The sequence below is a fragment of the Oreochromis niloticus genome, linkage group LG16, assembly GCF_001858045.2.
Source record: "Oreochromis niloticus isolate F11D_XX linkage group LG16, O_niloticus_UMD_NMBU, whole genome shotgun sequence".
Lineage (NCBI taxonomy): Eukaryota > Metazoa > Chordata > Actinopteri > Cichliformes > Cichlidae > Oreochromis > Oreochromis niloticus.
Window position 1 is genome coordinate 20378969 of NC_031987.2, and position 18297 is coordinate 20397265.

The 18297-nt window shown below is 42.9% G+C and overlaps 1 protein-coding gene across 1 annotated transcript; it reads left to right on the forward strand.

The window, feature by feature from the left end:
* Positions 1–311: 311 nt before the first annotated feature.
* sik1 (salt-inducible kinase 1) lies at positions 312–10895 on the forward strand. Its single transcript, XM_005457855.4, has 14 exons — positions 312–692; positions 1196–1399; positions 1514–1630; positions 4530–4593; positions 4789–4950; positions 5462–5586; positions 5684–5807; positions 5896–6116; positions 6480–6629; positions 6726–6836; positions 6951–7176; positions 7255–7509; positions 7640–7829; positions 7947–10895. Exons 2-14 carry the CDS (start codon positions 1247–1249, stop codon positions 8458–8460), a joined length of 2412 nt encoding a protein of 803 aa, XP_005457912.1. The 5' UTR covers positions 312–692; positions 1196–1246; the 3' UTR covers positions 8461–10895.
* The last annotated feature ends 7402 nt before the right edge of the window (positions 10896–18297 follow it).

The following is an 18297-nucleotide window of genomic DNA, read 5'->3' on the forward strand; positions in this document are numbered from 1 at the left end:
TTACAATAATTACTGTAATGGCGTACTTATTGGCTCTGTGTTTGTACTTTCCGAGCCCAGCAGAGTCTAAAGTGCTCCATGAGCAGCAGAGACCGCGCGACTGACGAACACCAGTTGCTTTCTGTTTCTGTTCCTGTCGGAGCCGCGCGCGCAGCCGCTCTGTGGAGAGAGCCCGCGAGCTACGAGCCCGGCAGAGGGAAACATCACGTGGTGACACATCTTTACGACTGACGTCACCGTCCCCATCTCCAAGCAACCCCTCCATCAGCACTCGCGTCACCGTGCGCCCGAGCCGCGCGGTTGCCCAGCAACCCTTTCCTTGCGCTCGGGTCCGGCCTTGCCTTGCACCCAGCTCGAAGCTCTGACGCGGGTGTGACGTTAATAAGGTGGGTATCAATTTGTTATGGTGGCGAGGAGAGGAGGAGGGAGGAGGAGGAGGAGGAGTTCCCCCTGTGAGTTCCGAAGCCCTCAGCTCTGCATTCCGGCGGAGCTTACAGGCACACACACCGGCTGCAGCCTGGTCCCGGCCTCAAGACTTGTAGAAAGTCAAAGGAAAAAGTTACCCCGCGCGTGTTGCCCGCAGTTTTTCCCTTTTGTCTCGTTGTTTATCCGGAGCTCTGTTTGTGGAATGGTTCACGTTTCGTCCGAGAGCTGCCTGAAGTGTGAGAGAAGGTGGTTTATATCGTTGTGAGGTAAGAATTACTCTCGATAACTCACATTTTACTGGCTCATAGTCACTTAGTAGGAAAACTGGTAATTTTACAACTCAGCCAGTCTCTTTCTCTCCGTCTCTCTCTCTCTTTTTTAGTTTTCTACATGTATATATATATAATTTTTTTTTACATATTATTCACCCTCTTTTACTTAATAGTCGTGAAAGTGTCGCTTTTTCTTATAGGCTAGTGAAACCTATTTGTGTAGATCTCTTTGTGCCCAATGAATGAATATCAGCGGGCTTGTTTAAATATATTACACGTATTTGTACACCTGTAACGAGATTATAGTCATATTTCCAGCTTAACTCGTTTATTACACCAACAATGTTTCGATAAAGTGATCATATAATCATTTTAAATCGTCTGTGTTTTCACACTGTCAGGACCAAATGCTCGTTACACGCTGAACAAAAGCTTCTAGCCAGTGAATTTTTACACAAATGCAATAAAATGAGTAATGTGCACCGCTGTCTCTGCAGGTACCAGCCTTCGTTTATCACAGTGCTGTAACCCCAGTCTGTTGGTACGCCATGGTAATCATGACAGAAACCAACCGGGGAGCTCAGTCGAGTCCTGCCCAGGGGAGGCCGCTGCAGGTCGGCTTCTATGAAATCATCCGGACCCTGGGGAAAGGGAACTTTGCAGTGGTGAAACTGGCCAGGCACAAAGTCACTAAAACACAGGTCAGCTGCTTTAATATCATTGTTAATATTATTAATCTATACTTGCAGCGGTTTTTTTGGCCTTCCTTTTTAAATTTTAAATTTTTAACCATGATTTTTCCCCCCATTTTTAAGGTGGCAATCAAGATCATCGATAAAACCAGGTTGAATCCCTCCAACCTGGAAAAGATCTACAGAGAAGTGCAGATAATGAAGCTGCTGAACCACCCTCATATCATCAAGCTCTACCAGGTGTGTATTGTGGCTAACCTCTCTCTGCTCTCTGAAATGTCGGTGTGCAGTGCAGAATGCTGCGTGTGTAATTCAACCTGTGTTACGCCCTCACGGTAGCTGGACTGTATGCTGGTCTGCAGGGAGCTGGTCTAAATGCATGCATGAGCATTTGAGTAAAATGCTCTGGTGTGGAAGGAAGCCTTTGCAAATTGAAGAAAAAAATATTTTCCCTTAAACAGCACTGGTGCGCTGCAGAGCACTGCCTTTAAGGACCATTTGTTGCCTGGTTTTAACCAGCTTGCTGATTCTCAGAGTATACTGAGTCATAAGTAATGCAGAACAGCATTAGTGCAATCCCCTTTGACCTCCCTGTATGTGTATGTGTGCTTGTTAGAGAGAGAACAGTCATAGGTACCAGCAGCTGCTAAGAGCATTGCATTTCTAAGATTTCTTCAGTTATATGAAGGAAGAGGTGGTGGCAGAGATATGGGAAACAGAGCAGGCAGGCGACTAATTACCAAAACATCCACAGGTCTGAACTTTAAGCCTAATTAGCACCTGTTTAAACTGACTGCAATGTGTGTGCATGTCACGTGAAGGCTACCCCACAGCAAAGCGCTGCTTTACTGCTAATCAAATTGAAGACTTAGTCGAAAGAATCCGCTTTTTCCCCCTCAGCTGATCTCGCAAGTACCGCGGCACGCGTCTGGCAACAAACACACAAACACACACCCATGCAAACAGACACACAGTGCCCTTTCTCTTTTTTTCATTCTGGATTTTTTCTGCCTTTTGCTTTGTTCTCTGTTGTTTTGCTACTTTTCAGGATTAGTTCATATCTGATTTTAAACGGCTGAGCAGTTCTTACCATGAAATTATGTCTGGACTGCAGAAATAAGGGGATAATATTATTCCTAGGAATTTCTACAAGAGAAAAAACGTAATAAAGAAATCGAGCATCATAGCTGTCCACTATTTTTTTAAATAAAAGTGTTAATGGAGGTATTTTTTTTAATTTAGAAACCTCCTTCTATTCATCTCACAAGACCACACAGACATTTTTTAATGCTTCACACTGATGGTACAAGCAATCTAAAGATTTCTCACAGTTTTATGATTGGAAAAACATCCAACCACTCAACAAATTAACCATAATGCAGATAGAACTTAAGACGTGTAAGCACAAATAAAATGGAAATTGAAATCCCCAGTACATGATCGTCTCTTCTGATACGCACCGATATGCAAAATAGTTTAAAGGCATTCATGCTTTATGCATTATTCAGATGCGTCAAGTGAGTGTAAAGACAGATTAACCATGAAAGAAACCTAACACTTCTGTTAGATTATGTGGAAAATCTGCTAATGATACAGTTAAAAACATGAGATGGAATTCATTAAAAGATATTTAAAAGATAAAATGATAATAAAAAAACAATTTTTTTTAAAAGACCTTTTTTGATCTGAGAGCCTTTGTTTTTGTGATAGAGCGAGATTATAATCTGTAGGTTTGTGGTGTTGTATCACTGCCGTACTGTCTGTATCCTCTGTCCCTTGTTAATTTCTTCCTGGCCTTGGGTTGTTCAAGGTGATGTTAGTCAGATGGTTGTTAGCAACCCTCGTCACCTCCTCTTTCTCCTTCCTGCACAAAGGGAGGGTACTGACATAAGACCATCTTGTGATCTGTAGATTACATCCTCTAGTATCCCTGCAGTTTTTTGGGAGACCTCACGATAAATCAGCTGCTGCTTCCACTCTTTCTTTTTTTTTTTTTTTGTCTCACGGGAACCAAAAAATTCCTCTAAACTGAAAGGTCATTGAAGTCTCTCTCCGCCTCATTGTTTGTCTGCATAAACCGCCCGTCTTATCGCTTTAAATTCCACTCAAATCTCACGGCTTTTTTTTTCTTTTTTTAATGTTATGCTCCCATTATGCAGCTTTTAGCAACCTTAAATTGACCTTGTGGAAAACGAGGAGTCCAATATGGATGTTAAAGGGTTTATCTTTATTCGGGGGTGGCTGGGGGCCCTTGACGCGCCTTGGCTGTTCTTCGCAGCGGTGACGTCAGCTGCACCTCAAGGTGACAGGGAGCTGCCCTATCTCGCAGATAAAGACTTGTGCCCGCTTGGGGACCTCGGTGTATTGAATCACCGTTGTCTGGTTTTCTAAAGGGCCCGGTGGCTGAAAAGAATTAAGCTCCGCCATTCACTGGAATTTGGTGACATTCAATTTAGGAGTTGGCCAGCAGCATTATCCAGACAGGGCTTTGTCATCTGACGATAATTGCTTTGTTGTGCAACCTTTTTAGCTCAACTCCTCTGTCCCTGAGGGCTCTCATGGGAAACGGAGGCCTTGTGTGAGCTCCAGGAAAGAACCGGGAATTACGTCTTTCCGTCCCACAAAGTGCGTTGAGCTCTGAGTGATTGCACTTTGAGTGTTTCTGATACACCATGTGAACAGCCCATGTGAATGTGCCTCGCTCTGTTTTCATAGATATAAAGAGATAGGGGGAAGCTTGAAATTCAACACTAGCATCCGCTGCCAGCTGGTATCAGCCTCGGGAAAAACATTCCCAAGCATTTGATCAGCTGGTTTGAGTCTGAATGTTACGCATTCCTTTTTGGGTCTGTATTGACGTGTGTAAACGGGTTTTAAGACATGAAGAAAATGCGCGCGGGGAGTCACTGACGGTTTACTTATGCAACAGGGCATATAATGGAAAACAGGGTGTTGGTGTTTTTTTAATTTTATGTGTGGAACAAGTGTATGGAGACATTTCCAATTGAGGAATGTGGTGGTTATAAATGCTGGAACGTGCTACGATGAAACACTGGGAACGGCTTGAACTTTTAAATATGGTTGTCCATGACACAGTTGGTTTACACTCATTGTTTTTTTTTCTCTTTTTCTCTCTTAGGTCATGGAGACCAAAGACATGCTGTATATTGTGACAGAGTATGCAAAGAATGGAGAGATGTTTGGTGAGTGACGCCTTAAGCCTTTTCATTTGCATTCGCAAAGGTACATAGCACACCCAGAAACACAGAGGTTAATTTTAATCCTTCATGACAATTAAAAGGCCGCTGGCAAAATAAAAGCATGGAAAAAGGAAGTAACCTCATAATAGACCCTCCTAAGAGGCTGATCCTGATAGTCTGGATCCTCTCTCCCTGCAGACCACCTAACCTCAAATGGCCGCTTGAGTGAAGATGAAGCACGAAAGAAGTTCTGGCAGATCCTCGCCGCGGTGGACTACTGCCATCGGCACCACATCGTTCACCGTGACCTAAAAACTGAGAACCTGTTGCTGGATGCCAACATGAATATCAAACTGGCCGGTAAGTCGATCATATTCTCAGTGCTGGCTGGTGGGAAGGTGATGAGATGCAGAGTGTTAATGGGTTTTAATGCAACACCGTCCTTCTGTACCTACTTGCTGTTTCTGTATTCTGTTCAGTTTACGCCTGAAGAACGTATTTGGTGCTCTGGGATTCTAATTAAATCATTGTTGTGCCATCTATGTGCTAATTAAATGTTAATTATTCACTCATTTTACTAAGACAAGCATCAACCGCAGGAAATGAGCTCAGCGTACAATCACACGCTTTTACATGAAGAAATTGTAGAGCCAAATTATCAGAAACAGGAAAACAGTCATTCTTTTGTATGAGAAGATATGTTAACCCGAACTTACTTTGAAGTGTTGATGAATATCTCATGATGATAAATTACGTAACACACTATGAACAGTAATAAATCTGCGCTATAGTGCCTGCAGCGCTTCAAGCTGGAATGGAAAGCAAACAAGTTTGATTAACAAAGTTGTTGTACGCTTGTGTCTGTGTGCAGACTTTGGATTTGGAAACTTCTACAATGCAGGGGAGCCTCTGTCTACGTGGTGTGGCAGCCCGCCTTATGCTGCCCCTGAAGTGTTTGAAGGGAAGGAGTATGAGGGGCCTCAGCTGGACATTTGGGTAAGCTCCGGGAATGTAAAACGGCATTACTGACAGAGGAAGCGATGACATTTACATAATCGTGATTACATTCTCCTTTTTGCTCTTTGCTTCGCAGAGTCTCGGCGTGGTGCTTTATGTCCTCGTCTGCGGCTCTCTTCCGTTTGACGGAGCCAGCCTTCCCGAGCTCCGGCAGAGAGTCACCGAGGGACGATTCAGAATCCCTTTCTTTATGTCACAAGGTATAAATTATCCCCACAACAATTACCGCAAATTACTAAAACGGTGTAAACTACATACAGAGACTCATTCACTGTTTGCGTCCTCCAGACTGTGAGAATCTGATCCGTAAAATGCTGGTGGTGGATCCAGCCAAGAGGATCAGCATTGCTCAGATCAAGCAACACCGCTGGATGATGGCGGATCCATCAGCTGCCCACCAGATCCTCAGCCATCCCCTCACGGAGTACAATTCCAACCTGGGCGACTACAGCGAACCCGTGCTGGGCATCATGAACACACTGGGCATCGACCGTCAGAGGACTATCGAGGTGACTGAACAAGAATCAAAATGTGTTTAGTGGTTTTATGAAAGTGTTGCAGTCACAGTACAAATACTCAGTTTACGGGTGGGGCAGCGGGTAGGCTGCAGTTAAGTTTTCATTCTCTCTTAAGTTGAACCTTCAGTGTATTCCTTCAAAGATCTTATTCTGTATTTAAATATAGATTTCTCACTCTGTCATCTCCAAATATATAAATGCAGATATATACAGCTATATTTGTCTTTCCCTTAAAAGTTTTAAAGAGGTGCTAAAGAAAGCTATAAAGAGAGAGCACTGGTTATAAACTGTCATTACGAGCCACAGAAAGTAAACAAAATGGCAAAATGACTAATCTTCTGACCTTATCTTCAGTCTCTGCAGAGCAGCAGCTACAACCACTTCTCTGCCATCTACTACCTGCTGCTGGAGCGAGTGCGGGAGCATCGTGCACAGCAGCTGAGCCGCCAGTGTGGAACGTGGAGCCAGAGACCAAGGAGCACCTCCGACTCCACAAGCCCAGAGGTCAGCACTATAGCTGCATGTAGCCGGCTCTGACTATCAATCTCATTCTTATTTGCATGAAGTTTAATAATCTCTGTGCTTTCTGCTTCCTTCTAGGTGATCATGGAGTCCATTGAGAGTTTTAGAACAACAGCGTTTTCACTTCCAACCAAAAACACCCCCCCTGTGTACTCAGAGGTGGAGTGTGACCAAGCTGGATTGTTTCAGGTAAATCTCTTGAATAGCATGCTCTTTTGCATCTATACTAATAGACCAAATGCAAAAGCTGCACCCTGCCCTGCTAACAGTCAGCGGCTAACAGTCGACCTCCTTCCTTTTCAGCGTGTAGTGTTTCCAGTGGAGGCCAGTCTGAACAGATTGCTCTGGAACCGCTCCATTTCACCCAACAGCCTGCTGGAGACGAGCATCAGCGAAGAGGTGCGACCCAGAGACCTGGAGGAGGAGGAGGCGACGCAAACTCTCGGGCCCCTGCTCCCTCCAACCACCACCTCTCGCAGGCACACTCTGGCTGAGGTCTCCGCCCGTTTCCACCAGTGCAACCCTCCATGTTAGTATGATATACATGCGCACGCACGTTCTTCATTCTTGTAGCGATGCAGAGTCTTGACCTCTCCTGTTTCTTTAGGTATCGTGGTCAGCCCCTCAGACGGTGCCTCCTCTGACAGCTGCCTGAAGTCTTCTTCCAGTCCTGCCCCCACTTTGCAAGCTGCTGTGGGTGGGGTGGCAACACTTCGGGCCTCGGGGGCTGAGGGAGGAGCTCTGCTGTCTGCTGGAGCTCCCCTGGCTCTCTCTTCCCACCTCCTGCCCCAGGCCCAGGGCAGCCTGCCCCCTGCCAGCTTCCAGGAGGGTCGCAGAGCCTCTGACACCTCCCTCACACAAGGTACACACGCATGATCATGAAATCATTTCCTGTATGCCACCTACCTAAGCTGGTATTCAGGTTTTCTCACACGTACCATGTAGTAGGATCAACGCTGCATTGCATAACAGTTTCCCATGCCTTCACGCAGGCCTCAAAGCTTTCCGCCAGCAGCTGAGGAAAAACACGCGCACTAAAGGACTTCTGGGATTGAATAAGATCAAGGGTCTGACGAGGCAGGCTGCCCCATCACCCTCCTGTAACCGCGGTAGCCGGGGGTCACTGGGTCCAGCTCTCTCTGAGCACCGCAGCATGCTGGAGGAGGTGCTGCACCAGCAAAGGTGAGTCACATTATTGCAGGAGCACAAAGCATTATGGGATTGTTAATTTGATAAACTACAAACGATCGAACCCCCAAAGTCGAGCTGTTGATAACAAATCTCATCTCTCTTTCCCAGAATGCTGCAGATTAAGCACCAACCGCAGCCTCAGGTCCAAGCCCCTCAGACAGGACCTCCCCAGAAGCCCCTGCTCTTCTTGGCACACCAACAGTCACCATCTCCTCCGCCTACTACCGTGTTTGCTTCCTCCTCCATGTTTGACAACCCTGCTCAACCCGTCCTGCCTGCTCAGCAGGCTTCAGTGGTTCTGCAGCAGGGCCCCTGGCAACAGACCCTCGAGACCTCCTCCACGGGCTGCTCATCCTCACCCTGCTACTCCTCTTCTCTGTCCCCCGTGGCCTCCGCTGCCTACCTTCTCGAGGCACGTCTACACATCAGCCAGCAACCCCACCCTAACCACCACACTGGCCTCCGTCAACAGTCTGCAGCACAAGGCAATTTCCCCATCCTGTCCAAGCCAGTGATGTGGAGGATGGGCTCGGTCTCCGGCACAGACCCCGACATGCAGGAGCTGGGCATGTCTGGACAGCAGCAGCAGCAGCAGCTCAGCAGCTGTGTGATGGTGAAGTAAGTCATCGGCCAAGTGAGACTGGCGAATGTTCTCTTGGTAGAAGAGCCAAAATGGACTTGATGCTGAGCGCAGAAGAAAAGAGAGCAGAAGTGAAGAACAACAAAAAAAGCAGACGCGAGTGACGAATTTGTCTTTATGAGGTACACGTGAGAATGTGTCTGCACACGTGTTCGCTGTGTGTATGTGTTTTTTCTAATCGTATAAGCTAAAGACTAAGCAATAAACCAAACTCTGGATGAAGTGTTCGATTCGTAACAGCCAGAGAAGCAATAACAGACTGACAGACTCTCCTCGGCTCTGACGGACTCACTTGAATAGCTGACGTTGCTGAGTCACTCTCACATTTTTATGCTGTCTAGATTTACTTTTTGATCTTTTTTTAACAGGAAAGTTCGCTCTTCCATTTTTTTCCTGTTTGTTTTTTTTGCCACTTGTGTAAGCGCTCTCAGTGTTTTTCACCTGCCTGGACAGAAGACCAAAATTCATATTATTTTCAGTCTCCCCACTTTGTTCACCTTCCTGAAGAGACATTTCTCTGTAGCAGTGCAGTGAACACGCAGTATAGTAACCTAAGCTTACAAATGTACACCGAAGGAGACGATTTTTATTTTTACTGAAACTGTGATTTTTTTTTTTTCCGTTTGTTTTCTCTGTGCAAGATTGTTAATTTTAGTGACGCAAAACGCTGCTTTTACCTCAAGCTGCAAAAAGACTGCTACACCCTCATCAGCCAAAACTGAGTGAAGACGGTGTTTCGCTGGTTGAGTTAAAGCACAGCAGGTACATCAGTCAGCCTGGTAGCACCCTACATGTGTGGATCCATACCCCACCCTCTCCTTTGTCTGATAAGCACCTTTCTTTTTAGATGCTATTACTACCTCCTCAGGCAACAATTGGGAAAGGTTAAGAAAAGCCTTTAAACGCTAACGAGCAGGTTGAATATCAGAGGAAGAGGGTTTTTCGTACGGAACAAAGACTGTGGGAACAGTGCAATATTTTACATGGAAAAAAAACCAATGGAAATGAGGCTCAACATAGGATGGTCAAAAACTCCACGTGTACTTGCCTGAGGTTTTGTGTTCGTCTTTCTTTTTTTTGTTTGTTTGTGTTTCATCTTGCCGTGCTAGCTAGCTGACTAGAAGAGGTACTTCTTATGATACTGTAGTGACTTAGAGAAGAAGCTCGAGGCATTTCAGAATGCTGTTTTGGGGTTTTTGTTGTTTTTTTGCTTTTTTTATTCACGCAGCATGCTTGTAGATCCGAAAGGAAGAATTTGGGTTTTACCAAAGACTCAACAGCACAAGAAATAGAGGATCTGTCAAAAGACACACTACTGACTTTCCTCTTTGAATGCTGTCTCCAAGATGTAGCGTGGTGGTGTAGCGAACCAATTTCACACGATCTCCTTAGCTTTTTGCTGTGAGACAAAAAAAAGAAAAGAAAAACTCCTGCTGCCACCAAATCCTAATGCTATGTGTATTGTGGGTATCTCTAGCTGTTACTATGAGGACCATGGTAGTGTTTGTTTTGTACTTTTCTAAAAAATAAAGAAAAAAGAAGAAAGAAAGAAAAAAGAAGAAAACAATCAGAACATAGCAATACCATAATGTGCAGGAAGTGGAACTTTCTTCAGTTGCTCAGTAGTAGCTTGAAATAGACACAGATGTCCTGCGCTGAGCTGAGTTGCATGTGCAGGCAGTCGAATTAAGGTGTTTGAAAGCTGTAACAGATGTGTATTAATGTGAGTGTAGTTAGCTGTCTCATATCTGTGAAACATCTTGTAGGGGAGAGCTGTGTCTTTTCAAGCTCAGTTCTGTTTATTGAAAACGTGCAATTTTGATTATATTGACCCCCCTGCCGTTTTTTCCCCCCTTCAGTTTATTGCACTCACTTCCAACACCTGTGCCTTTACCTGAACAAACTGCAGTCAGATTGCCCCACCCCCAGCCCCTCCTCTCTGATCGCCACACTGAAGAAAAAACGATCGATGGCTCCATTACAGGACATTTCCTCAGACGTCCCCTTTGATATTTTCTTTGACCTTTGAACTTGCTGTCTAAACAAGCAAGATTTGCACTTTACTCATATTTCTTATTGCTGATTTTTTTTCTTTCTTTTTTTCTCATGATGGGAAAAAAATCACAAATCTTTTGAAACACTAAGACTTTCGATGCAAACCTGTAAAATTACCCTTGTGATAAACTTTGGATAAGAAGTATTTCATGTTTTTTTTTTTTTCCTGATTTGTTACTTGACTGTGTGAGCATGAGCACGTCTTTGTGTGTATGGATGCATGCGTTTGGATGCGTGTGTGTGTGTGTAAGGTTGTAAAGAGAGGAACAGAAGGAGGGAGGAAGGAAGGAGAAGAAATGTTAGTTGAAGAAAGTTGTTTATTTATGTGGCTATTTATTTAAATAAAGTTCACTTCCTAAACATTTTTTTTGTGGTCTGACTTCTTGTTAAACCGCAGGGTGTGCTTTTTAACCCCCTCTGTATTGTTTACATGACTAATTTTTTTTTATTTAGATCTCTTTGATTCAAGATTACAGCTTAAACTTTGAGGTTAAACTCTCAGAGACTCAGAAAAAAATCTTCAGGCCATCAGGATGGAGAGTGAACGTCTCTAGATCTGTCGCATTGCCTTGCAATTGAGCAACATTTAGTGGCTGCACACTCACTTTCTATCATTTCAATATTCATATACTAAACTAAAAGTGAAAAACAAAAGTCTTAATCACAGAATGACACTAAGATGCTTCACCCTCTTCCACTAACTGATGATGATGCATTAGCACCCCATCATAATGGCGTGATCCACAGCGATGATGTCAATGATGACTGCATCGGGCCCTGATCAACCTCCTGCTGGTCGATTATTCATAAACATAAGACGGGATAGGGCTCTGATGTTTGACAGGAAGGGCTATGTGGGAGTCAAGTGACGAAACTGAAAAAGAGAAGCCAGAGCCTGCTGCCCGCCTCCACCCGTCCAGTCAAACCAGACAGAAAGAAAACAGAAAAAGGGGAAATGCGTGGATTTGCGGCTCACTTCATGTGCAGATTTACACCATCTGGGGTCACTCACATTTACACGTGTAGCATATGGTTTGACATTTGGCATTTTGACTGTCGGGGAGCTGCTCATGAGGGCTCAGCCTGAAAGGAACTGGATGTCCAGCTGCTACAAACATATCCGTCATCAGCTGCTGCCTGGTGCACAAGTGACTTTGTCTAATAAGATTTTTGCAACATGTTCACAGCAACTGTGTGACCATCTGCAGCATTTATGACGTGTGACCTCTGACTCCTGCTGTCAGAGGTCTTTTCCAGTTAAAAAACGAGTTCTTCCTCACCACTGTCGCTACTGGAATTAAAGAGTTTTACCTTACAATATAAGCTCGCCATGCTGTTCTGATGAATTGCTGTTTAATAAATACAACTGAACTGGAGAACACTGTGATTGTAGTCATCTTCACTGGAAGTCGTTTTTTTTATCTCAGGGCTCCGCCGTATCCAAACAAAGACATAGTCTTGACATTAACTTATCTGATATTATGCACTTACAGGGTTTCTTTGCACCGTTTATTCACCAGAGTCAAATTCCTCTTACCAGGAAGTGACACAACCGGATTGAAAACAATGAAACAGGTGGTTTGTTAAACAAAACCACTTATTGTTTTCTTTGCTGCTTCACTTAGGGCTTGGAATGTGGCTTTATGAACAGGTTTAACCAGCCTGTTACAACAAATTGTTTGTATAGGTTTCTCTTTATCGATAGGGGTAAGTAAAAGTCTGATGAATGCCTCAAGTCAGGCTGTACTGCATGGTGATTTGTTATCACTGGATGTAGTAATAATCTCGCTGGTAAATCAAGGAATTTCTATCTACATGTACATGTGTATGTGTCTCTCTGTCCCTCGCTGATATCAACAATACATCGCTGGTGCAGTATGCTTCTCTCTGCGGTACGCTGTATTTTCCCTATGCCCAAAGAGACAAGTGTTTATGCCTTGGGGTTTTCCATGCTTATACATGCACGATCACAATGGTCAATAGAATTCAAGCCAGTCCCAATATGTAATGTCATGTTAGTAAAACCGAATACATAAAGTCATATGAAAAAAGGATGCTTTCACGGTACTGAGTGCAGTCCTGTGAAAAATACTGCTTAGGTGGGATTTAAAGGGATAAGCAGCCAGATGCTGATAATCAGTTATTGATTACAACTGATTATCGCTCAGTGTGAGCACCTCAAACACAGCAGAAAATCTGCAACAGAATGGCTGAAAAAGAAAATCAAGATGGAGCAATGGTTCAGTCAAAGTCCAGACTTCAACCTGACTAAAAACTCATGGCCAGACCTTAAAAAGCTGTGGATAGGAGAGTGGGCCAAAACTGTGTCACAACCAATAATGGCTCAGTTTAGCTGTAGAAAAAGGTCTACAGACATTTGATCGTGGAAACAGGAACTGTGGAAATATCGACAGTTTACAAAGGAAATCACAACGACTAACACACCCAGGTAGTGTTTCTTCTTTGCAAGTCATGTAAAGAGCTCTTGGATCTCAGCTGCCAGTGACTAAGCGGCTGAATCCTGAGATATGATCACAGATCACATAAGCAGGTTTGAGCAGAACAGTGTGTCTGCTTTTTTGCAATTTGGGTCAGCATGTCATCTGATACAAAACAAAAAATATTACTCCAAATGTGGAAGTACTTACGTTTTACATGTTTCAAACGGCCTTTGAATTATTCAAATGTTAACAACAATATTAACAACAGTGTACATTGCTGATAGAGGTTCAATTATGTATAGTGAAACAAATGCACAAAGGGGGGAAACTGTCCAGAGAGGGCAAAACCATAGTAGTACCAGTCTCTAAATGGTATTTACTGTCATCTAGTTGGATGTTTTAAAGACACCAGCACTGGTTTTACACTCCATAGCTGCTTTGTATAATCATCAGCAGGCTGTTGATGACCCTTGTTCATGCAGCGGTTGGTTTGTTCAGCCTCTGCACGTGTAGAAGACAGGAATTATATTGTACAAATAACTTCTTTATAGCGAAGTGAAACTTGGTGTTAAGAATAATGAAAACCACCTCTCATGTTGCATTTTTGATCTTTGATCCGTGTTTTTCGCCTTCCTCTTTGTGGTGAATTCTGCTGTCACTTCCTTTTCTGTTCGAAATTTGCAGCCACCTGCACTCTGTCTACACATAGTAGCCCTGCCATCAGGCTACACATACTTGGCTTTCTGGAGGGCAAACTCATTATTACTGACTCTGCATACAGTCATGTTAAAAAGAAAGTGCATCCTATTTCTACTGTAGCAAAAGATCTCTGGAAACTATAAATTCCTGTTAACAAGGGAGTCTATGAGGATTTACTCGCTTTTGGATCCAGTATCAACTGGCCATGGAGGAACTGCAGATTCAGGCACTTTGGTTTTGGCTTAATTTTTTAAAATTGGAATGGCCATCTGTCTGCCATCCAAACCTTGGCCAAACTGGTTCATGCAACAGGACAATGACCTCAAACACACCAATGAACACAATGGCCTAGTCAAAGTCCAGACCTCAACCCAATTGAAACACCATGGTGGGATCTTAAGAGAGCTATGCATCACTAAACTGAAGCAACACTGTAATAAATAGAGGGAGAAATTCCTCCATAACTATGTGAAAGACTGATGAAGTCATACAGGAAACAATTACTTCAAGCTATCACTGCGAAAAGTGTTTCCACAAGCTACTGAATTATGGGCTGTACTTTTTAAAAAGCTGCTTCTGCATTAAGGCTTAGTTTTTTCTGAACAAATGATGATATGGTGTAATATTTAATTTCTTGTTGTTCATCTAAGGTTATTTCCTGATGCCGAAAGCATTGGAAATCTTTCTACTGCAGCTAAAGATCTCTGAAAACAAACATGGTAGCATAAATTTCTGTTAACGATGGAGTCTATGAGGATTTACTTGCTTTTGGATTCCAGTATCAGCCGGCCATGAGAGGAACTGTAGATTCTGGCACTTTGCTGTTGGCTTGATTTTTTTAATTGTTTGATCCACAGGCACATCTTGAGATGTAAACATTCCTGCAGTTTCGGAAGGCAGGAAGACAAAACATTTTTCCTCTCTTGTGTACTATGACACGTTTAGCAGCGACTTTCCACACAATCAGATTGAAATTTACAAGGAATTTTAGGAGAAGCACTTCAGTGAACATATCCAATTTCACCTCCTGCTTACTCAGAAACACACACACACGCACACAAACACACACACACACACACAAACACACACAGGCATTTTCTTGAGTAAGCCAGCTGTCAAAAGTCAAAGTACATGGAGCAAAAAGGTTTCCAAGAATCTGCATGGGTAGAAGCAGCAGGGAGGGCGGGCTGTGGGTGGGGAAGGAGATGATATTGAAAAAGTGTAATCGTACTAATGAAATGAGAAGTAACTTCCCATTCTAAGGATGAGCTACCGATAAGAGGGAAGGAAGTTTATCTCTGACGACTAAAGGGAAATTCAGACTCAAAAGGTCAATGATACTAAAGTCGCAAAAACCATTCCACAAGAAATTATAAAGTTTAATGTTTGGTGTAAACAAAAAGGCCCGAACATGACGAAAAGCAAAGAAATATTGGTATGAAGGCAGCGTAAAAGCTTTAAGATCTCGCCCCTTGCTGAAAGATTAGCACCCTCCTGATTGTGTGTACGTGAGCGAGAAACTGTACACATGCGTCACTGCCAATACTTCAGCTCTCTGGCAGGACAAGCATGAACACCAGAGGATCTGTGGAACTCTTGGAAGCTCAGTGCAAGGTAAATAAACAACACAGGAAGTGCTCGTCATGACTCTGCACAACAGAGTTGGCTGGACAGATCATTCAGACTTTAATCAGGAAAAAGAGGCAGTAACAAAAAACTTTTCAAGCTTTGGGAATTTAAAACAATATGCTGAATTTATTTTATAAGACAAGACTGAGTAGTAGTAGGCACATGTTGACTGAGAAAGAAAAGAAATTACTGCAGATTTCTTCTGGGAAAAAAACTCATGACTAACTAACTCAAAAATAACGTAATGCTAAATAATCTGGAAGTGCAGGACAAGTTAGTCAGTGTTTATTTTTATTAACTGTTTTTCCAAGTCTCTGCAATCAGGGAACAAATAAAACAATCATTCTAACTTACACACATTGGAAATTATTTACATTTTTCACAAAAGGCAGTTTTGATTTTCTCCAGAAATACAGGATTGTCACCTATGATCATAAAAAAAATGATATAAAATTGTACAATGTTAAATCACAGAAGTTCATCTACTTGCTTATGCTAGCTCTGTTTTTACAAATGTCCAGATGGTAACTGATCTCAGAGCAGTGAAACCAGCAGCAGCCTGTCTAGCATGGTTGTCTACCATCAGTCTCCTTAATGACAGAACACTGTCTGAGATGAAAGGAGAGAGATCACATTTACTTGGGTTTTAATAGTTGTCTGCTTTTAGAGTTCAGTGGGCAAGCACTGCCTGCCTTGCTTGCCCCCAGTGGAGTGCCACTGGTTCAGCAGTGGTAGTGTACTGGCAGTCTGCTGGCAGCTACAGACTTAGCAGGAAGCAGATGGTCTTATCTGCTGTCAGATAGAACTGTCTAAAGTATATAGTATAACTGGTTTGTGGGCTACTCTTGTTTGTGCTCCGGTAACCAGTCTCTGAGATGAATGAAGTTAAAGCATGCAAAATGCGTGTTTAAAACAATGAGAAGTATCCATTTCAGCCTCAGCCTGTACTTTTCATTATGTATTTTTATTCTTTGATGTGGTGTTTCACTTTCCCACTCTTGCAAAGTGCTTTGCTTTGATTGGTGGGTTTTTTCTTAATATTGTAGGGTCTCTACCTTCACCTTGAGGTGACTGTTGTTGTGATGTGACGCTATTAATTATAAATTCAATATATATTGAATTTGAAATCAATGAAACTGAATGAATGAATTGATTTTGATCTTTTTTCATGCTTCTCCCATTCCTGGTGAACTCCACTGTTGCTCCCTTTCCACTTTTCAACAAGTCAGCACTCTGCCAACATGTCATCCACATCATGTACCATGCAGATGGGATATTGGAGGACTGCACAGGAGCACTGGTTTAAACCCTTCTCCATAGGTTCTCCATAGGGTAATATATAATTAAATTATAAATTAAGAATAGTCAAGTCTTCATTCATAGAGATTTTACATTACAATGCACCAACTGCATTTGAATCACAGGCACCAGATTTCAAGTAGACTTCTTAGAAGTACATCAGGAATGACTGCTTGGCCATCGTGTCTCTAGCTGTCCGTGTCTGTCAGCAACAGGGAATAATCAGGCTTTAGATGTTAGAGGGTTAATAGCTTGTCTCTTTCATTTCATTTACTTTTTATAACTTCACTGAAGTGTTTAGCCAATATCAGCTCATTTTGTCGACCTCACAATAATGGTTGACACTTGCTCAAGCCTGAATGAGTTATAACATTGCTCTTTGAAGTTTTAATGATCCTCGTCAAACCTCAAACCAGGCATTTGATCCCATTCGCTGGTGGAGTATCTTATTTTCATTCCTTAAAAAAAAGAGACATTTTCGAGTGTTGTCGATGGTGATGATGATTCCAGGCTGTAAAAACTGACTTGACCAGAATGAACAGGAGGAAGTGTATAACAAAGGCGAGGAAGGAACCCTCGTGTCTGTTTTTGTTAACATGGACAGGTTGTTAATCATACAACGTCACAGCACAGAAGTTGCGGGGGGGGGGGTTATAGTTTACTTCTCTGTGTGTCATGTCACAGGCATAACACACAGAGAAGTATGTTTTGAAGTAACATTTTACAAAAACACCTAAATATCATGAAACTTGTCGTAGTTTTTCAGTTGGTTTTTTCAATTACTGCCTGCAGCCACAGCAAAAACGGTGAAGAAGTATCAACAGGTGATGAAGGAGAGACATATGTCTTAACAGTACAGGGATGAGGAAGTGTCACCTTAAACATGCACTGATCTATCAGAACAATCAAGATTCATTGTGTTGTGTCAGTATCAGTCATATCCAGGTAGGATGTCCTTGTGCCTTCAGAACTGTATTAATCTCTCATGGCATAAATTCAACAACGTGCTGGAAAATGGGATTTTCAGACTTCAGTCTGGGATTTTGTTCTGTATATTTCATGATAGCATCACATACTTGCTCTACATACATGATGATTATCTCATGTTGCACCGCATTCCATGAGTAAGCTATGGGATTGAGTTCTGCTGAGTTCAGTCAACATACTGTCATGTTCAAGAAACAATTTTGAGAATATTTGAGCTTTGTGATATGGCTGATTTGTACACTAAGGTCATAAGGGTATTGCTGTAGCTCAGGAGGTAGAACAGGACATTTACTGATTGGAAAGTTAGTAGTTCGATCCCCTGGCTGCTCCAGTCTGCAGGCCAAAGGATTCTTGAGCAAGACACTGAGCCCCAAGTTGTTCTCTGATGTAAAGGAGAATAGAAAGGCTAAAAAGATATACACAAACCGGTCCATTTACATCAGGGATCTCGAACTCCAGGCTCCTGCAGGTTTTAGATGTGTCCTTGATCCAACACAGCTGATTTAAATGGCTAAATGACCTCCTCAACATGTCTTGAAGTTCTCCAGAGGCCTGGTAATGAACTAATCATTTGATTCAGGTGTGTTGACCAAGGGTGATATCTAAAACCTGTAGAGCACCAGCCCTCGAGGCCTGGAGTTGGACATCCCTGATTTACATGGTCAGCATCAATCCTCAGACTGTAATACTGTGAAATGATGTTCATTTG

What these genes read in the sequence shown, in the direction of transcription:
- sik1 (XM_005457855.4), top strand. Translation starts at nt 1,247, where the DNA reads ATGGTAATCATGACAGAAACCAACCGGGGAGCTCAGTCGAGTCCTGCC. An exon ending in TGACACCTCCCTCACACAAG is followed by an intron (nt 7,510 to 7,639) that starts GTACACACGCAT and finishes GCCTTCACGCAG; the next exon opens with GCCTCAAAGCTTTCCGCCAG. An exon ending in GAGGTGCTGCACCAGCAAAG is followed by an intron (nt 7,830 to 7,946) that starts GTGAGTCACATT and finishes TCTCTTTCCCAG; the next exon opens with AATGCTGCAGATTAAGCACC.